The sequence below is a fragment of the Diadema antillarum genome, unplaced genomic scaffold (genome assembly GCF_040938485.1).
Source record: "Diadema antillarum isolate AM-2024a unplaced genomic scaffold, OU_Dant_1.0 seq00002261_RagTag, whole genome shotgun sequence".
In the NCBI taxonomy this organism is placed as follows: Eukaryota; Metazoa; Echinodermata; class Echinoidea; order Diadematoida; family Diadematidae; genus Diadema; species Diadema antillarum.
This window is the reverse complement of record NW_027272890.1, coordinates 252,093-274,632: the sequence shown is the minus strand read 5'-3', so window position 1 is coordinate 274,632 and position 22,540 is coordinate 252,093. Positions and strand designations below refer to the sequence as shown.

General features: G+C 39.3%; 1 protein-coding gene across 7 annotated transcripts in view; it reads left to right on the top strand.

Annotated features, from left to right (window-relative positions):
- LOC139714384 (transcriptional enhancer factor TEF-1-like) overlaps window positions 1-22,540 on the top strand; it is a 74,405-nt gene that overhangs the window by 23,575 nt on the left and 28,290 nt on the right. For all 7 annotated transcript variants that reach the window (XM_071626094.1, XM_071626095.1, XM_071626090.1 and 4 more), the window contains exon 3: window positions 21,945-22,009. In XM_071626094.1, coding sequence (XP_071482195.1) covers window positions 21,945-22,009 — 65 coding nt within the window. The remainder of the gene's footprint in view (window positions 1-21,944; window positions 22,010-22,540) is intronic.

Sequence of the window (22,540 nt, the reverse complement as noted above, 5' to 3'; positions counted from 1 at the left end):
GTGTGCCCCTTCAAAATATAGGTCTATTTTAGTATTTACATACTTTGTCATAATATGATTTCTCCTCTTAAAAATTTCCTGCTCTAATTCAAATGATTATGTGATGTGTTTTGGAGAAGCCAGATTTCATGATCTCATGTACACATTCACAACAATTTAAATCAAATTGTTAAAAGAAGAAATGGTTGAAACATTTTATTTCTCTATAGATCTTCTTTAGTACTTTGTGATATGGAATGATTTCTTCCAGCAAGGACTGTGTGACAGATGAGGCTCTTATAGATATTCTCATCTTATAGATGAGGCCTTTGCAAATAGAATTTAGAGAGCATGCTGCTTGCAACCCCAAATTCATATCAATGTCTCGAAATTCTACTGTCTTCAACCTGTAAGGTTGTCACATTAATGGTGGTGGACAGCCATCTGCGTTTCACAGTATTTGCTCTTTGACCATTTGTCTAATCTGGTTTTATGAGGTGTCGTTTAATTTCCCTCCCAGCCAAAGTACAGCGGACAATGGCCAGGTAACCCCCCTTTCAAAAAAAATTCTACTGTACCCGGAGAGTCAATGAAGGCACATTATACTATTTACTCAGGCAGAATAAGAGGCAGCTCTGCTTGCTGTTTGAGTAAATAGAGCTGCTCGAAAACACTTTCTGCTGAGTTGTCAGACACCAGCAGGCACAGAATGATGAGAATTTTCTCAATGGTATAGTACATTATACAATGTAGTCTAGACCGTAATTTTGCCTTCCATTGTTGCACAATGTATGAGACATTGATAGCCTCTTTTGTTCGGGTAAAATTTTTATGTCTTGATAGTATCCACCTGCAGATTTTTTTTTTTTTTTTTTTTTTTTGCTTTTTGCTTGTAGTGTATTTGTACATGTCACATCATACATTATGTGAAAAGTGATTATCAATAACTAAAATGGTAGGCATTATGCACATATAATTTTATATGTAACTCATCTACTGTTAAAGTACAGTACAACTAATAGGCCCACTAGTTCAGCTTAGCTGATCTAGTTTCATCAGTTGACTTCCTAATGTATAGCCTACACTGTCTATAATATAGTGCTCATATCTTTATGCATCTAGAGCTGCCGAAATGTTGGATATATCTCCTTCCCAATACCCAGATAAATGGCTGTCTGTCAAGTTTGTACATAATCTTATGTATGATAACCATTTTTATTATTCTCCCTGTGGAACGAGCCAACCAAATAGGCTCTATTTCTTTTTCCCTTTCCAGTCGTGACCTCCATTGGCAATCATTAGTCAAGGTGAAATTGAAAGGGACTGGACATCAGTGCTTTGTAGTCTCCTTGAAATGCTTTGTACTACTTTTTAGAACAGTTTGCTATTTGATAACATTTTGTGCTGTAGAATGTCTTCAAAAAATTGAAAAGATCAAAGCGTGAAAGATTTTTCTGGTGATCAATCATAAGTCCTAATAGAGTTTTCCTGGGTTAAACAAGTCATGGTAATTTACATAAAGGCTTTTGAAATTTATTACATGTACAGCTGTGTAAGTACAAACCTTTGATCATACAGTCCAATTAAATTTCAGATGATAACTTCATTAACTTGTCACTTCAAAAAGCACAAGTTTGATTTTCAATGCTATCTCTTTAATATTTTGTGTGGGAAGATTTTTACATGGAGTAGTTTGTTTGTTTGTTTGTTTGTTTTTTGTGTGTGTGAGACTGACCAATTTGAATAAAATTGAAAACAAGGCCAAAATCATGCTTCAAGTGTCAGATGTAGACATCATGTGTATGACATGGCATTAGATGAAAAAGAGAAGCACACCGCAAAATGTGGCAAAGTTTTCGTACTAGAGTAATATGCAGTTAGCGCGCTGAGCTTTTGTGATTTATGCTTCCGAATGAGTTGTTTTTTCATTGTGTTAAGGAAGTGCAATAGGTAGCATATTTTAATGTGGGTCTGTGCACAATTTGGCAGTTATGTCTCCGGATTCATACCATATGTTTGCATTCTATTACTCGTGATGCACTCCGTACATTGTCAGTGCAGCTAGGGGCAGTCACTCTTCTTTCTTGGAATTCTTCCAGATCATAAACATCATCATCGTTTGATATAATTTATGAGTTCCTTCTAGCAGGTCTTCAATTTCCCTGAGGAAATTGCTCAAATGCACACACAGTGCAACAGCCGCCGAAGGTTCGTCTTCCCAGAAATTGCGCATTAAGGAGTGTACTTGCCTGAGATGCTCGGAGAAATCAGGGTTGTGAGGATCGGTCAGGGTGCAAGCGAACAATTTAATGGCAATACGATACCGACACAGATAGTGGTTGACCAGTCTCTAGAGGTTCGGCGTAGATTGATGTTGTAGATTGCAGAATAGTGGTTCTCTTTGCGCTATGCTGGCCAGCAAGTGTTCAATGTTCAGTCTTTTTTTTTTTTCTAAACGGTAAGTTTCACATCATATTTGTTAGACCTCGACAGTGCACAACTTGCAACAGAAATAGAAGCTACAGTGTTTGCTAAAGTGTCATTTAGGGCTCTCTCACAAGTTCAGTGTGTACAGGTGATACAACGAGATCCAGAAGACGGACAAGAAGTAAATGATTCCTGTTCATATCCGTCTGCTCAAGGTGACCGCTGGTGACTGTAAATATGCTTTTGTCAAGCCTACAAATAAGAGTTAAGTATGACTTGACTCACTGCTCAGCTTCATATGATGCGAAAGAAAGATCACATTCTGACAAAATCCTTGAGCATTTGATTGCAATAACTTGAACATTTTACCTAGATGGTACAATGTATGTGCATGGATGTAAACAGATACTATAAATGGGAAAGAGGTGGACCCGATATATGAGCTCACTATTAATGTGATTAAAAAAACAAACAAACAAAACAATTGTATTCCATCTGTTATGTGGTACACATGTGAGTGGGGAATATCAAAAGAAGTGCTTTAGAAAAATCTGCATGAATTGTTTTGTATTGTAGAGGAGCATGTGCAAGACAAGTACTTTTTTGTCTACAGTGTTATGTGTTACTTTATGCCATCATTTGTCTTAAAAAGATAATCTTTATCTCCTTTTACCAATGCAACGGAATGATGTACATGTAGACCTACAGCGTACTGCATGATGTTGACATAGCAGAACTGTGTGTACATACAATGTTATAGTTGCCATAGTGACATTAAATGAACATCAAGGTACCCAATGTTGCATCACATCAAATGGAAGGAAGGACAAAGAAAGGATACAGCAGTTTTTCTAGGTTGGTTTGCAAAAAATATATGTAAGACTGGGTTTGTAAGTTTGGAGGCAGAAGGGAGATACAATGTAGAGTTGGGATGGATACAGACAGACGAACAGACAGACAGACAGACAGACAGAGAGAAGGAGAGAGAACAACTGACTCTTCAAGACTTTCCATGTATGTACAGGGCGTAGCAGTGCCTCCATCCAGCTTATTTGTGTGGTTCCAAAGGAAGAGGTCGTGACCTCAAGTAGAGCCCAAGCATCACACAGGTCAAGAGGTCAAGATCAAGCCTCTCAGCTGGGTCAGGCCAGGGTGGGGGCTCCCTCTGACTGGCAGGCATCTTGTCACATGGCTTAGTCTGGGAGCAAGGAGGAATATCTTAACTCTTTGGCTTCTAACTGTGATTATTGACTTCACATGTGGGGCATGCTGGTATATCAACTCATGTCAGATTTGTGTTCATCTGTGTTCAAATAAAGTATGCTGCACATTGTAATATTGACATACAATGTAGATTCCAGTTGGACAAAAATAAAAGATTATTATATACGGTAATAAACAAAATTCTGCTGCTGCTAAATCTTCATTTTGAAATGCTGAAATCGTAGATCAGTGATAATATTTAAGATGGAAATATCAGCTCAGCTGCTATCAGAACAATAATGAAAAAAGAGATTGTAACAAATTAGATAGCCTGTACAAATTCTACAATGAAGATTGCTTTCAGAGTGACCAGCATGGTGGACATCCAAAAACCTCTCATCGGCATTCAGGGCAAGTTTTGACCACTGGTCTGCACTCATCTATGTAGGAATTAACTCTAGAAATTTTGAAAGGACTTGACATTGTATGTAAACTGTTCAATACAAACTGTGATGCCATTTGTTTTAATTGCTTATTAATCCATTTTAGTTTATATTTTCTTCATTTTTTGTTTGATTATTTCTTGTAGTTCATCCATTTGTCTATCTACTTGTCTTTCTTTAATACCTGCGTTTGTTGATTGAGTGTGATTCATTTAATTGATGTTGAACCATTTTGTATTCAGCGGGCATCAATTTATTGCCATTTAGTGACTAGAGTTGGCGAGTGCTTAATCTTCTTGGATAAATAATGGTCATTTCGACTCACTCTTCCTTATTCATTCCCAGTATTTCATACACGAAACAGAATCTGCTGTCTTTTTTTTTTTTCATACACCGTGTAAGTGATCTTGTAAGTTATGCCACGTAGCTGCAACCCAAACGAACAGAGGCAATTTGTTGAGAAAGCGCTGTGTTTAGCGAATCCGCCACTTTGGTAGGCCAGGAGACTGTGTGATATCTGCTTGGTATGCAGGTCATTATTTCTTTGAGGAAATTGAAGCGGCGCTGATGGAGATCTTGTTAATCACCGCCGTTACGGCCGCATCCCCCCACCGGAGTAAACTGCGAGTGCTGGGGTATTAGTCGCGTTGACAAGTGAAAATGGACAAGATGAAAAGCGCAATAATTATTAACTTGATTGCAGACTCTGATTGCACAAGGGGAGTAGGATAGGGAGAAAGGGAGATGGAGGGAGGTGGGCAGGGAAGGAGAAAGGTAGGAAGGGAGGTACATCTAAGAATTGGAGGTAGTAAAATCACTCGGTGTTTATCTGGCAAGGTGTGTACTTTCATCTCTGATTTTGTGCAGTTGTATAGTCACTGGAGCATGTATCATATGTACTTCCTTGGGGTGCTAGCAAATGCTAAGTTACTGTGCATCATTACCATGTAGCAGAAGTACCAAGTGATGCATGATTTTGTGGCATGCTTTGAACTTGCACTTTGTGAGGTTCTCTGGGAAAAAAATGAAAGCTACAAAGCACAAAATTTTCAGTCTCATAAGAAACTGATTGACAAGCTTAATCTAAAGTGTGATCAGAATATACAATGTATCTACTGTTTAGATCCATCAGAATCTTTACTTAATCAATGTTGTCTCCCATGATGGATTGATCTCTGTCTGTCTGTCTGTCTGTCTATCTATCTATCTATTTTGATATCCATCTATCTATTTATCTATCTATCTATCTATCTATCTATCTATTTATTTATCTATTTACCTATCTATATAATACTGTACTATAGCTGTTATTTTCATGTAGGCCCTACAGATATTTTCAGGAATGGGGAGATGACAGACATTTTTGTGAGATGTTTTTTTTCGCAAATTGCTACCGAGGCTTATTGTTAATGCGCTATTACCGTAGCGCATGACAATATTTTCGCGTGTTATTAAATCCGTGGTCCTACTGTTGTTTGCGAAAATTGAGAAAATTCAACCCTCACGAAAATAACAGCTTATACAGTATTGGTCTGTCTATCTGTGAACCTAGCAAGTACATGTGTACATGTAAGAAGTAAAGAATGACCAGAAGAAAAAAACAAACAAACAAGTAGTTGCCTCAAGAAACAAAGATGATGCAGCAAAAATGGCACAAACAAAAATTTTAATCTGTGATATCTCATCCCAAGTGGAATTGTGAAGTGGGAAACAAGTATTTTAAACTATTATATCTTGGTTGAGGAGTTGAAGAATAGAGAAATTTATCAGGGAAATATTATGAAGGACACCAAGATAGCGGTGTTTATGAACAGGTTGCAAAAAAATAAAACAAAACAAAACATAGCGTAGAGTGTACAAGAGAGAGAGAATAGAGATGAGTTGTGGCTCTGTAGCACTACACAGGGCACTCAGCACAGCCTCCATTAGATCGCAGTGTTTTGGTTTTGCAGATTGGAATTTCTGGTATGCACGGCATGCAATGCATGGAGACCTGACAGGGGAAATTGACTGATGCACAGCGTTGCCGTGGTGACAAATGAATCACCACTAGCCTGGAAGTCTCATGCTCCCAGTCTTTTGCTTGTGTGGTGAGGAGTGCCGAGAAGCTGAGTATCTGACATTGTAATATGGGTTATAGGGGTATGGTAGGGACATTGTGTATAGTAGGCTGGTCTTCAAGTCTAGCAGTTAGATGAGAAGCTGTTTCATTATTGATGATATGATTATGAGATGGGGATGTTCCATTTTGATATGGGAGAGACAACTGGGAGTGAGGGAATAGCATGTATGCATTTATTCTGAAGGGGGTGGGTTATTGTCTGTTCTCTTGTTGTCAGAGCAAGTGATTATTTTACCAGATTTCAGGTAATGGTATTGAGACCAACAATTTTAATCATCTTTGTTTTGTTACTGAGATTTAAGTAATTATGTTTGAGAGATTACATAAATATTGTGTCTGACATTTCATAGATCATAGGGTGCAAAAAGAGCATTTGATAGGTCCATGGTCGGCTGTTTGGGAAAACTGTGAGTGAATTCCATTTTGTGTTTAAGGAATGAGGCTGAATGATTCGTCCTAATAAGAAAGGGGAAAAACACATAGGCCCTACTAGAATCTTACCAAACGGGGAGAAAAATACACACACATATATATGCACACACCTTTTTTTTTTGGCTTTTCAATAATCTTCACTTGATTTCCATGATTTTTCATGACACGAAATACAATCCACACTGATTGATCAAACAGAAAACACACAAACACACATACTTCCTAAAAGAAGAAGAAGAACAACAAACACAAACAAAAACATTGTCCAACTTCCAAGCTGTATGAGTTAGTGGAGGCATTTTTGTTGCTGTTTTTGTTTCTATAATCAGTTTTTTATCTATATTTTTGTCTGGAGATTCAGGGGACTGGCTTAGGGCAGCCTAAGGCAGGTTTGGTATTGTGGGGTTTTAGTGGATTCTGATGATGGATACGTGTTTCGAGATCAATTGTCATAAGAGCACAGTGGGAGTCTGAGTGTAACAACAGGTTCTTGAGCCACATTTTTTTTTTGAGCATTTCAAACTCATTTCAAGTGTATGGCAAGAAGGATGGATTGCACCCATTTGGTTTGGTTTGTATCAGGTTGATTACCTGTGATAATGGGAATGTCTATTTCAAGTATATCGCTGTATACAAGGGTGTCCACTACTGCAGCTGTGGATGAAAATTTCTGATGTTTTGAAGAACTTCTTGGTTGGTACAACTGTAATTCTTGTAAGATAATAGTCGTCCACCCTCAAGTCTTCTACCCCTCTGGCAGGAATCTGTCTCACTGTTTTTAAGATGAAAAGGAGATTCGCCGTTATGATACCCGTCAAGTATGAAGAAATATATCGAACACACTTTGCGCAAACATGACAAGCACTGTCATTTTACAGTCGAGTGTTTTGCGCTGCCATCGATTTTCCTCTTGTGTCAACAAGTGTTGCAAGTGAGTGCGAACAATGTCGAGCATATTTGAAAATTGCGGAGAAAACAAGCACAAGAGGGTTTTGTGAAGTAGTTTTCAAATAGTTTACAAGAGTGGAAGAGGAAGTGGAAATATGACAAAAATTGGTTGTTGTGAAGAAAACATGTACCAGTAGTATGGTAGTATTTATTGAGACTAACCAAGGACAACATATCATTTTCTATTACTAACGGAAATGGGAGATGGTATGACAAAGTCGAGAGTTGAAGATTTTAGGTTATTGTTTTGTCTTTCTTGCTGTGATAGAATTTCTGTTCCTATATATGATGAAAACAAAACTCCTGTCCCTGAAAACTTGCTCGTGTTTGCTTCATTCTCTTAAGATGCCTCCAAAAGCCTGTGGAAGTGGTTCAAGTCTGAATGAGATGTAGGCTAGATAAGTTTGACTCTAGCCTCTTGGCAATAACAAGGACAGTCATTTTGACTTTTTCTCTTCTTTTTTTTTCTTCTTCTTCTTTTTTACCATTTCTCAAAATCTATAAGAATGATTGTACATGTAATGTATATTTTGAAAGGAAAATACACGGATCTGGCGTGTACATCATCAGTTTATTTTTCCGAGATCAGCGTGATCAGTGATGTTCGGCTTTGACCTCAATCCTTGATCTTTCATCACCATCGCACAGATCCACCACCGTGCCTCCTCTTACCCCCTCCCCACCGAATCCTCCGCCCATCCTCCTCTCAATCTCAGATCCCCCCTGGCCTAGAGGAACAGGCTTTCACAAATCCTCCACATGTCATCCCCAGTTAAAGTTCTCCCATCAGTGCTCCGTAACGGACTTACGTACACTGTGTGTTAAGCTCGGAGGAGAGCTGCCATATGCACAGTTTTGCAGAGTCATCAGCCGGACATATGAAAGCAAATTTTGAGCTCGCATGCATCTGAAACTACCAGATTGTGTCTTTTTCAACAGAGCATTGTCATTCTCTGTTTGTGTTGCCCTATATGTATCTTTTCACACTATTTATATGTGTGAAAATCACCCTGTGCTTGATGGAGGGAATCGCATCTCTGTGCAACAATGGACCTTGAAATCTAGATGAGTGTGCACTGTGCACCTGAGACCAGATTTCAAGTTCCATAGCACTTTGCCAATTGCACAATAATAGTCGTCATGACAGTTGTTGTTGGGTTTTTTTTTTGGGGGGAGGGGGATTGTGGATGAGTTTTTTTTCTTACATTTACAGCTCATTAAAGGTGGAAGCCATAATTGCCAAAATACACATGTTGCATCGGGAGGAGATTTTGCATAGAAATCGGCCAACTGGAGATCAGGAAATAACTTATTTCTGAAGATAAACAGATGACTGTCACATTCAGTGTCATTTTTTTGTTCAGAAGAAATGTAACATGCTTATTGTAAGGGTTATTTAAGTACACTCAGTGTTCACGAAAAAGAGGACATGGGGGGTGCGAGGGGGGGGGGGGGTGTGAGGATCATCTATCCATGTGTAACTTCTGAATTGTGCTCAGTCTGAGACCTGCCCATATGAAATTGTCTTATTCAGAAGAAATATGCTGGAAAAAGCAAAAAGTGTGCAAAAGAGAACTCCTACTATTAGCCAATCTGAGAAATGTGATGTATTGCATGGAATATCACAACTTCACTCCTAGAGATAGTTTGGGCCAAGAGTTTGAGCCATTCTCTATTTTGATATCAATTCAATTCTTGTGATAAAGTTTGATGGCTATAATTAGGGTTTTCTTTGGAGTGTTATGACCCATAACGCTGGATGCAGATGGGAAGCATCTTTTATTATTGACGGTTTAATGTGGGAGCATTTCATTGGCAGCAACAATGCTTCCATTATAACTCGGGCTGTGACGGTACCCTGTTATACACAGTATTATTGACAATGAGGCATTGATAAAGAGTATGAGCTGAATGGCGCGTATGATGATAGATAGATATATATAGATAAAATGATATTTGAAAAGAATACTGCCAAATTCTGAAGCTACGTCTTTGAAACCTGTTGAGTAAAGGCTTTTGTGATATTTTAATCACATACAGATTGTATGATAGTAATGTTAGTAACTGTTTGAGATTTTAAACTCAGCAAAGATGGTATTATGAAAGTGGGAGATGATTTGTGCAGATATGCCATAGATTTTATGTAGTACATGACAGTACAGTGTATATTTGCATCAAGGGAAGACCATGTTCATGTTCACATTAGTGGGCCAGTCTTCTTTCCCCTTACATTTTTGAGCAGTTTAACATAATTTATTCGTGATGCTCTCCAGAACTGTATGAATTTTTCTTTACAATTTTGTGCTGGCAGGTGACATGTTGGACTTACTAATGTTTGCATGGAAAAAGCATAATCAATATGATGGAATCATACACACAGACACAGACACAGACAGACAGACACACACAGACACATGCACACAATTGTATGTCCTAAATAGATGCAATCATTCAACCCACTTTAATGCATTCAAGGCTCCCTTTGCAGGCAAGGTGAAAGGGGCCAATTTTACCCCCGGCCAGGTTAATATGTTACACGATCATTGCGTTGACGGCGCCGCGGAATGGTCAATTGCCTGTAGGATTGATAGTCGCGCATTTTTCAAATGTTAGTGTGATCCGCTGTGATTTCCGAGGCATCAATGAGACTTATAAATCGTAGTCAGTCATTGTTCGTAGGAAGGAGATAGAAAATTTTGTGACATTATTTGATTGAAAGATGCATACACTGTATGTTTGCTGTGGGATGATAAGGAAAAGTACACTATGCACTTGTTATTGCATCATATCTTTGAGTTCACTCTCTTTTAATTTCTGGCCCCTCTCAATACTTTTAAGGAACTATGACAAGGAATAAAGAAACGGAGGAAAGGTATATCTTTAAAACTTGCTGAACCTTCGCTGAAAACAGTAGCCAGTCGATGTGTTTGTGACATGCATGTTTAGTGTAGGCAGGATTTATGTTGTCACCTTTTTCCTCAAAATATCATGCAGGATTTGGCTGTTTCTACTGTCAAATTGCATAAAGCTTCTGAATCTTATTGTCCACATTTTACATCCAATTTCTTTACTGGGGGTATAGAGACTCTACGTGTGATTGTTTATAGATTTTTATTTATTTATTTTTTTTTTGTCCTCTGCTTGTAAAATGAAATGATCTTGTTTTCAAAACCAACCCACAAATATCAGTTTTTTGTAATATATATTTTTTTAAATATTTTTTGTTGATATCCATAGGAGATTTAGAAAAGCCCTATTGCATTTTCATTTGTGTGTGAAATTAAAGTAAATACTTCAGTCCTCAACCATGCCCCCAAGAAGAGCTCTTCTCTACCTCTCATACAAAGTCCTGAGTATCCTTCACACCAGTCTGAGAGCTTTGTTATTCTTTTTTAATCCATCTTTGATTTGCATTTTTCCAGGTTGTGATTATGTGCATGATCATTTTACAGAACTCTAAGAAGCAAACTCAATACCTTTGCCTGGGGTCTTTTAATGGAATTTTATGAGACGATTTTGATTTTATAAGAACAAATTAGTGCAGCTCAGCCTTACAGTGAATTAGATTAATTTTCAATTTCATTATTCACTGTCACTCCTCCCCCTCCAATGTTTAAGGGAGTGATAAATACTTCAGGCAAAGAAGTCACATTCTGTGTTAGAAGAACTCAATATCCAATTTGACCTTGTTTACCAGTTAATTTGACTTTCAAATATGTTTGATTACAAGAAATTATGCAAACTTTTTTAAAGCTGGGAGTACCACCATCTTTCTAGATATGGGTATACAACTACTGTGTATGTTGGCATGTGTCAGTTGTTGTCTTTTGGGGGGTGAGGGGTTCATGAAAAATATGCACTCAGACAGTCATTTGTTGAACGTTTTGTCTTGAAATTATTTGGACTTGGCTTTTGCAGATGGTCCTGTGTTGATTGACCATGAAACAAATATAACATTTAAATGTTTCCATGATAATTGCCCTCATGAAATATCTGCATGCTAAGCCAAACATAAATTCTACACACAGACATAACCCTAACCCTAATCCTAATCATCACATCAGACTAAACCTCAAACCCTATCACAAGCCTAGCCCCAAGTCCTTGGACAAAGTATAAGACCTGGAGCAATCGTCGCAGGAGCAAATGTCATGTCACCGCTGAAATAAGTATCCATTGATAAACTAAGCCTCATTTAAGAGTTTATACAAACTCAAACTCAGTAAAGCAGGAACTGTTGAGACCCACAGGAAATTTGCATATTTCATACTCATAACCTACCACCATTGCAGGAGGAGGACAATAGGCAATCCAAATAAAGACAAGGTGGATATCTGTCACATTATTACATTTACACCTCAGCTTGATTGTTAAACCCATATATGTAGCCCTAGTGATTTTGGATATTATTGACAACTGTGATATATACAACAAACTTTTTATGTACAGTAACATTCAGTCATAGGTCTTCCTATTACTGACCCCCCCCCCCCTGTTTTTTTCGAACTTACTTTATCTCTTGATGTTGCCCATCACTTAGAGCTCTGTCAGAAACCACTAACTGCAAGTTAGCAAATCCAGAAGGGAGACCCACAGTACACAACAGAGGGGTTGATTACATGCGGAAATCAACAAACCAAAATCACTCAACCCTGGGGTTACCCTGGTCCTGTTGGTCGGGCCGTGCATTCCACACATTCTTTTCACATTCTTCGGATTTTCCCCCCTGGTTTTTCAATCAGACAGGGCTGGGGACACATGATCTGGCCTGTCAGAATGTGTGTTTCTACACCTATTAATTTGTGAAAAGCCCCATCTAGTGCTGAGGACAAGTGGAATGGGAAGAGGAGAGATCCTCTCAGCTTTTGACGGGGCTTTTCATGGAGAAAATTGTCAAGTGTGTGGAGTATTGGTTAGCGTGTAGCTGCTTCTCAACAAAAATAACTTGGCTATATGATAAAGCTGTTTTATAGCTTTTGTAGGGTGATGTTAACTGATATATGAGCTCTTTATTTGTTGAGCACAGTTTCACTGATATTCAGCTTACCAGGGACTAGATCTCATTAATTGGGATAATATAATTTTTTTTTTTAAAGTAATCATCAGTATATCAAAGTGATAATTGAAGAAGCATATCATCCACTTAAATCTTGAACTGCATTCCATGACCAGATATTGCTAGTGAATCAAAGAAACAGAATGTATCCTTTTTCACCCTCACCACACGCACACAGTAATTCTAAATCGTTGCATGGTATTTTAGGTTGTAAAAAACATGTGATTTTTGTAAACCATGTACTACCCACTGTTGGTCATGGACAAGTTACTAGAGTAACCTTGTACAAGTTGATTGATAATAAAAGGGTGAAGAACCAGTTTAGTGGAATGGATTGCCCCCCCCCCCCCCCCCCCAAAAAAAAAAAAAAAAACACAAAACAAAACAACCCAAAACAACAACAACAAACAAACAAACAAACAAAAACAAACACACACTAAAGAAGGCTTTGAAAGAACACCTTTGAGTTCATCATTTTCGGAGAGGACTTACTGTAGAAAGAGGAGAAGAAACAATGTTGATGTGTGCAAATAAAAACAGCGCAAATACAACTCAATGCAAACAAGAGGAAGAAGAAAAAAAGACAGAAGAAGAATTGCGAATGATGGAATACTGAATGAACTGCTTTTGAAGTTTTGATGTACTTGCCAGGTCCCAACCCCCTTGGTCAATTTACATGTATATTGCGAGAGTTCACCAGACACATTCTATCACATAGCAACTTCCTTTGCCTGTCTTCTTTCTTTGAATTTTTAGCATGGGACACTATGGCTTACTAAAGACAAAAGGAGGTGGGGGGGGGGGGATAGGAGGAAGAGAGGCATGTCTGTGGGATTCACATTGTTGGAGAGAATAACAAGTTTGATAGGGAGAGCTCCCTCGCACTGTCACCTGGCAGGTGGCTGCGGTTCTCTGCCTCTCCCCATCTCCTAACCCCTCCATTACCACATCGCTCATGTCTCCTCTTGTCCGCATCACCAGCGAGTGCTGCACCCTCCGTCTGATGCTGATTGAGTTAATGAGTGATGGGGGGAAACTGATGGTGGCGACAGACCACCAGCCAGCGCAGATGGAGCCGGAGTCCTGATGCAAATGCACCGAGGCTGGCAGCCAAGTGGCCGAATTAGTGTCAGGGAAGTGATGGCTGTAGGGATACACTGCACACAGATTGAAACAAGGGACTTGCAATGGAAACCACTAGAAATACCTTCAGGGAACGGAAACATTGGCAAGGAGGTAAAAAAAAGTATGTGGTCTGTGAGATAGCCACTCACCCCACCCCCTTTGATATGAAAAGGGAGACGAAAACTCGTCAAACTCTTTTTGTTACATGTCAAACCCTGGTATCTTCTGGGTTGTTGCGGTTCAACAACATTCTGAGGACCTCTCGTGGCCCACTCCGAGATGTGCAGTTAATAAAGATGTTAGCACGATGCTAACCCAATTTGGTCATTTCTTCTGGGGCAGCCTGGCGTCCATTGACGAGTGGCTACATTGATCCATCCTGGGTACCTCTCATCGAGAGATGTCTGTAGTCAGAAGGAGAATGACATCAAAAGGGATTAGTCAAGTGATATTTCCACTTAGGGATTTGCACTGTGCAGAACCCGGAGGACGGAAATGGAACCAAGCGAGGGCGTGTCATGGGAAGATGCTTCTGCAGCGCTTTAAAGCAAAGACTGATGAGCCTCAGGAAATGCTCATCTCCCATTCTGTACTCAGGACATATTCCCCATTGAATGAATACCTTGAAGTAAAGATTTTGAACCTGTTGTGATATAATCATGAGATCCAGAATGGGTTGAGTCCTTTAATGACTCATTTCATGGTTCATACCACAAGGTGGTGTACCCAAATGGTGTGTACATGTAGCAGACCCACCTGTCGAATACAACACTTGCCTGGATCAAGTGTAAAATGAATGTTGGGAAAGTTTTGCCCGCATGCTATCTCTTTGAAATGACATCTAGACATGGAAGCAGACATGAGTGCGCAAACTGGGCCTAAAATATCCGTGGCACCCAGGTTGGGTTAATCCCTGTCGCACTAGGGCACCATCACGATCCAGACAACTCTGCCCACCTCCGCATTTACCACACTAGTCTCAGCTCAAGTCTATTCAAGAATCAAACTAGCTCCATTGTCAAAGAGTGAAGAACTCATTCTCTTTGTATCGTGTGTCTTCAGCTGGTATTCTTAGCCCGAGCTCCTGATCATATTAGAATGACAGTATTTGCCAGCTTTGAAGTTACGTAATTGTGGACTTCCAAAGTCATATACCGCAGATTAAGACCAAAATGAGAATAAATTACAAGCTAGTATCAACTAAGTTTGAATTTTATCATTTCCCCTTGCTCCCATGGTCTATATGAATGCAGAGACTTAAAGTAAAATGGTGCTCTCTGAAGTGAGTTTGATTTAATTTCAAAATGATGCTATCTTACAGACATCAGCATTGCCAGAACAACCAAATTGCAACATTTGCTATCTCGATTTATGCAATCGTCCCTGTTTGCCGTAGTTTGTGCATAGACCATATCGTTAGGCTTTTTGAGTGCATCCAGGCAGCGTTGGCCGGGCACTGGCGTGAGTGAGGCGGCGGAGAGGCGTGCATTCAATCAACCTGTCCCTGGATGGTTGCGAGCCTCCAGGACCCCCGCCTCCTCCCGCTGCGTTTTGTGGCACAGGTGTTTGGTTACCTAGCAGGTTACAGAAGCAACGGACAGGAAGTAGCAGTGGTGCTGTGGGAAGGAATAGACAGATTAGCCTTTGCCCACTGGGTTACTCCCCATGATCGTGACCCGAGCGAGTCTTAGCCTTGAGCTTCCTCTGCATGCCTGCAGCATCTCGCCTCTCCTCGCATGGAAAACGAGAAAAGATATTTTGAATGAGAAGAAATACCTGCCAGCCTTTGATTGACCACAATAAGAATATAACCTAAGTGTAAACTAGGACAATTATCCTTTTTTTTTTCTTTCCGTAATCGACAATATGGTAGGAGGAATTCAAGTACTTTAGCTGATTTGACCAACAGGAATCCAACTCTCATCATGTGGGTGATGATCAATGACTTCTACAAGTACATGATTATGGTTTTATCAACAGGCAGGGGGTCTATTCCTTGATTCTGAATATTTTCCATAGATAATAACAGTTAGTAAAAAGGTTTTCATTGACATTCATAGTGGAGAAAGGCACATTGCAACTTTAACGATACTCAAAAGAAGAAAATTATAGTTAAAGTGTGAATGGGGAGCTTTAAAAATGTCTAAACTGAGATGATCATCAATTGGCATCAACAAGTATAGTGTCTGGTACCAGTGAGTGTAAGTTTTTTTAGATCTGTTTTTGCATTGTTTTTGAGGCTTGATACTACGCTGTGAATAGTAAAGTTTGTGTGGTGAACAGACTCTTGCATGGTTATCATTTGTTCTCTGTATGCTCTTTTTAGCTCTACTAGTTTTTTTAACAAATGGCCTGATGTCATTTCCAACTTCCACACTACTATCTTTCCCTCCTGCAGATCCCTCCCTGGTCCCCCGCACAGTTTGAATTAGCATTTGTAATTGAGACAAACGGTGCCAGAATTACCATCTTTATCCCTGTTTTCAGATCAATCTGATACAGTCGGGGTGCTAAAGTTCGATTCGCTCAGAATTTCTCCCCGTACTGCACCCCCGTCCCTCTCTGCCCGTCTTTATCCATCATGTTTGTTTCATGTAGTTGCAGCGGGTTCGTGATGCGGTCCCTCTCACCTAATATCTGGGGACACTTCTGGTTGGGAAGATTCTGGGGTAAACATTCTGAAGAAGCCTACAAAATTGTGTTAATCGACCTTCGCTCTGAATAGGCATTCATGAGCTGCGCTTGGCCTGGCGAGAAGTAGATACGCTCGCTTTACCTCCTCCTGTCTTCACTTTTTTTCTTCCCGCTTCATCACTGAAGAAACAGGAGAGGCTGTGTATGGTGGTGTTTCAAAACTTGAGCCTCTGATAGTGAACTGTATCAGATGTTAACAAAATCCAGGTACAGAATTTAACAGTGCAGAATTGGAAGTCATTCCTTTCAGCTGTATTAAAGGTTTGTTGTTGTTTTTTTTTCGTTTTTTAAGCCACACTTAAAAGCATTTGGTATTTATCAGTACACTAACAATGAGATCAATAAATCAAATGTAATAAACAGCTATCAAAAGCAAAAATTATTTGCATTCTTTATTTTGTCAAATGTCATCAAAGAGGGCCATTATGACCATTTCTTTGTCACAACTCATCTTCGTTCGGTACCAGCAGGTTGCAATGTGAAATATTTTTTAGCATCCAACTCAAAGTTGGTCACTTGTGCAGGGTTTTCTTTGTGGTCAACGATCAACACACGAAGCAGAGTTCAGTGTGTGCAGCTGGATGCCATTCTGAGTGGACAAGCCTTTCAGTTAGGCCTTTCAGGGTTAACCAAACCTGTGGATACGAAAGCCACCCTCGGTCTCCATTAACCCTCTGGCCCCCAAATCATCCAAAACAACCCACCGGCATGCAACAGACCTTTCTTCCTCCAACTCCTTCACATCATGGGAAACCAACTCAATGGCGGACTCCTCCCAACAGATTTTCATTCTCCACCAAGTCTGGTTAATTATAATATGCAGTTAATATTATTGCATGACATATGTGATCCAGTTTATGGGGCTTTTGTGTACATTTGTATTTAGTCTTCTCTTTGCTCTAGTGCGTAACTGAGTACAACCAGTGGCTGTTGTCTCTATTGACGAACGGGTCAAACTCTGTCTTCCATATCATTGCACCAAAGAGCAAAAGTATTACATGACAAACAAATTAAACTGTGTTCACACAATTTTTTTTTTCTTTCAAGACCTCACCTTTTCAAAAGGGGAACATAATCTTATTTGCATTCTGCTTGTGCAGCTGGTGAAATTCTGTATTCTGCTTCTGTTATTATGGAATCATGACTCGGCGTCACTTTCTTGTTGCATTCTTGAATATATGGAGATGTGAGGGCAGTATGATGTCCCAACCATGCAGTAATATACTGCAGACAATGCTGTATACTCTGTGAATAGAAAATGGGATAGAAATTGTAATTGTTCTAACTACAGTTCTTCTGAACTGTGTAGACTGAATCTCACCTGTGAATGGGAGATATTTTAGGCTGCCATATAATTTGTTAAAAGTTATTTGTCGACTTCCCCATCTAATTGTGTGAATGAACCTCGTGCGTGTGGTTGGACGAGTAGGGTATTCTGAATGTACAGGGAGTAATTCCCACGTCAGATATTACTGACACTGCCTGCTCGCACGAGAAATTTGGACGTCATCGATATTAGCCAAAAATCAGTATCGACAGCGGGAGAGCCATATATCCCTTAGGGATGGCACACAAGCAGGCCACAAATGGGTTGCACTGCCACACATTTGTAGATGAAAATGTCTTGGAGGGGATTTGTCTATGAGAAAGAGTTGGTTTGAATGAAATCCATGCATTCAGATTTCACAGATCAGCTCAAGTTTGAGCAAAATCAGAGAAGCTTTCAGAATTTTATGGCACTAAGTCATTTACCAGAAGCATCCAATAGCAAGCACACATATCTGTGTGCCTTATACCATCTTTCTTACAGTGTCTCTAATATTGTAAAGAAGCAGCCCTCTTTAGCACAATATTTTTGTTGTCTCTGTGTGTGTGTGTGTGTGTGTGTGTGTGTGTGTGTGTGTGTGTGTGTGTGTGTGTGTGTGTGTGTGTGTGTGTGTGTGTGTGTGTGTATGTTGGGGGGGGGGGGGGATGACAGATCAAAAATGGGATCATGGAAATCAAGAGCCAGTTCATTGTGTAACATGTCGTAGCAATCAATTTAACGTTTAGGAGCATGACATTTAATACATAACGGTGTCAGACCTACCTAGGAATCTATCTTTCTGTGACCAGAAAATGCAGTAGATATAAAAGGTAATTCAAAGTGTATGTGTGTCGTTATTGTTGTGTTTTCTGTTTTGTGGTGTGTTTTTTTTTTCTTCAATTCTCATTGCCAAACACCAAGATATTAGGAGCTGAAATTTGACTCGTGCCGTTGCGAAACCGAATATCATCTGCAGGCAAAATTCTGATCGTACTGAAAGGGGTCGCAAGAGATGGCCTGTTTTGTTTCCTTTTCTTTAACTCTTTTTTTGTGCTCTTTGCTTCATTAAACAACAAAACAGGAAGCGTAGTAGTGTCAGAAGATGAGAGAGTAAGCTGCAGATTACTCGTGGTTTGATTTAGCGTGAGATGTTTCAGATTACTTCTAAATTTTGTTAATTTCTTTTTTTAATTGGTATATTACTCCACATTTTCATGAATCATAAAGTTCAGAAATGTCACATGAAAGAAATATTAATTAATTATTCATCAATGAAAATCCTATTTAATTTTTTGTACATTTTTTTAAGGGGATGAATTTTCAGGGTGACTGCCGTTGAATCACACTAGTGGGACTTGCCATTGCTATAAAAGCATCACGGTCTGTATGATGAAAGAATTGAGCTCATAACAGCTCTGGAGAGAGACTGGGTAGATATTTGTTTAGCAGCTAGCATCAGATCCAATATCACATTTTCTGTTTTGCAGATGGCACTGCAGCCGTGTTGGATGTCTCGTCCAAATCTGCAGTGGTGAACTTGAGTTAGTCTTACTGTAAGGGCTTTTCAGAAAATTTCTATTCAACACAATGTCAGGAATTGTTTTGCGTTATGAAAGTATACTAAGTCTATATTGAGTACCAGTGACAGCCAGTGTAAAGTGGAAGGGGGTAAAGTTAGGTGATTCCCAACCACTAGAGGTAAACTTTCCTTCTTTTTAAGTACTATGTAATCAGGAAAGTGGGTTGCCATGTTGTTCTCGAAAAAAAAGGAGTATTTTTAGTGACAGTGGCGGGGAAGACTAAGGGAGAAGAGAATCGAGGAGTGGCAGGGAGCTCAAAGACTACTCTTGACCCCAATCCAGCTAGGAACTCTCCCCTCTTCAATCTCCATGTCTGTTTCCCCATTTGTCGCAATCCATTATTGATATGCCCTACTTTTGCCCGCTCCTCTGGGGTAGCATGAATACGAAATCAGGGGTATCATGGGCTGCCGGCTGCGGAAACACAATCGTGCAGGCACAACCCGAAGAATGTCCAGAATCCTGCGCTACAGCTGATTTTTTCCCAATGCGATCGGCCTGCGCCAAATTCTCGCAATAGCTGGAATGGTTCCTCCTTTTTGCAGCCCTTGAACAGGGAGGAATTTAACAATGGGCAAAATTTCCCACGAAATTGTTTTCTTTTTTGCCTGTCTTTTATTTCGTATGGGCATGAAATATGGTAAAGCCATGTGGTAGAGGCCCTAAGACAATAGACACAGTATTAATGGTAGGGGGAGGAGAGTGGCTCACAAAATCATAGTGATGATAGAAGAGGCTCTTTTCCAATCTCAGTTTACAGAAATATTAGAATCAGGGGATATTTTCTTTCGTGGTACAGGAATGGATTCTCTTCTATTCTTTTTTTTTTTTTTTTTTTTGGTTGATTGTTAAATGGCCCTCATGGATGCCTCACTCCTTGTGAGAGATTAGAGAGGAGAGAGGCCGATGCTTTCAGTTATCTACGTTGAAGCAACCGATTCCTTGTGTTGAATTCTGAAACAAGCACAAAAGAAAAATGTTGTCTTTCATTGCAGTAAAAAACAAACAAACAAACAGACAGAACGAACAGGCACACAGGCATTCTGAATAAGATGTAAAAGAGCAGTCTTGAGGTTATTACTACATGTACCTTTTCTCAGCTTTAGGCCTATATGTACATAGAACAGATATTTTCAGTCATTTTCAATGAGGAGGTTGCAGACATTTTAGTGAGATGTTGTTTTCGCGATTTGACACCAAGACTGTCATAAGTGCGCTAGTACTCTATCGTGTGGCAATATTTTTGCGCTTTGTTAAATTTGCAGCTCAACAGTGATTCATGAAGTTTGCAAAAATGACAGCTTTTACAGTGTATATATATAAAAATCAATTCATTCTATCAAACAAAAGATGATAGAGAAGTATAGATTTACAACCTATATATCGTTCTAACAATTTGTAAGAAGTGCAATTAAATCATCAGTGTAATCAATACAAAAATATACTGATGCTCAACATGCAATGAGAAACGCAATGCATATTTGCAAGGATGACAAATGAATGTTTGTAATGTATCATGTATGTATTTATCTTTGTATTCATGTATGTATGTATGCATTTATGTATGCATGCATACATAGAAATTAAAGGCATAATTTGCCATTTGCAGATGAAACAAAAACCCAGCTTTAGAGCTTCAAAATAGTTCTAAAATGTGAGTTAGTGATAGAAACAACCGATGTAAAGATTTGAATCAGTAATTAATGTAAGTATTGTTAAATATACAAAATGTGAATAATAGTTATATTAAAAATGTTTCTAGAATAAACTGTCTACAGTTATGGTTTATTGAAAAAATAGTGATATCTCCGTATATTTTAGGCTTTATTGCAAAATTTTTACATGGTAAGATGTTTTGTGATACAACTGACCTACACATAAATATATGCATCAAACGTGATGTCTCGAACATTTTTCAAATCGCTGCCCCCAAAGGTAAACTGTACCTTTAAGGGATGGACCAAATGATAGAATACTCAGTTTGGTTACAGAAAAGCCATAATATTCTCCCCTCTATAGATTGCAGGAGAAATGCTTGTGAATTGAAGTCTGTAACCCCTTTGTTGAAGAGTTGGTGATCGGATGAAGTTGAATCTGAAGCGTCAGACAACACTGCCCTTTGTGTTGGATTCACACGGTGCGAACCTGACTTGAGCTCGCTGTTGTGTTTGGTTATGTAGTCTGCTGGTTTGTGTCCACAGGGCGTCCAGCTCAGCAAACTATGAGCAAAGGGGAAGGGAAAAAAAAAAGAGAGGAGAAATCCCCTTATTTGTACCTGTTTGTGAAAGATTGGGGGGGGGGGGATGGTTGTCTGTCTCATACAAGAATCTGTTCCTCCCCACCAACATCAAGTTCAGCAGCAAGCTGTGAAAAGCAAGTTGCAAACAATAGACTTACTAGGAGTGCCGACAGTTGAGCCCCAGGGTCACAGGCGCACTCGGGTGTGGAAAGATGAACTCAAAAGGATAATGGGTTGAATGGTAGAGCGAGGGGTTTATAGAAATTTCTCCCCTCAGAAGAAGAGAGCCGACATCATTCAAACAATGCATAGTCAAAAACTCATAAACTCTGTGGTTTGATACAGTTTGATCTTTATGCCTATTGTTTTCCATCTCTTCCCATCACTCAGGTCGAAATGAACTCATTGCAAGGTACATCAAGCTCAGGACCGGCAAAACAAGAACGAGAAAACAGGTATACACCCCGCTTCCAAATGGAAGAACCCCAATTTTTGCACACACTTTTCCTGGCAAAGATGTACTGCACGATATTGTATGCTTTGTGGTCTGTATATTTGTTTTGTGATGATTGTCGGACTGGTGTTATTATTGCTTTTCATTTTTGTTTTGTGGACACAAATGATACTTGATGAAAACTGGACCAGACAAAAACAACATCAACTTTTATATTATCATTATCATTGCATTGAAACAAAAGTAATTCATTACACCATCACACATTATTTAACACATTGGTCACATGTTGCACATCAGAAGAAGTGTGGTAACCATAGTGTGTCATACAATGTATTTTCAGCTTATGGTCATTGTGTTGCACATTGGTGTATTCTACATAATTGTGAGCTTGTCTCGCCTCTCAACTAATAAGGGCATTGTGTTTCCCTACTTTTCTAATCCTCTCTCCATCTATATCCTGACATTCAAACCTTCTCAAATTCGAATCTTGGTGGATTCGCAACTCGGTGTTATTCTCAGGAGTAGGCCA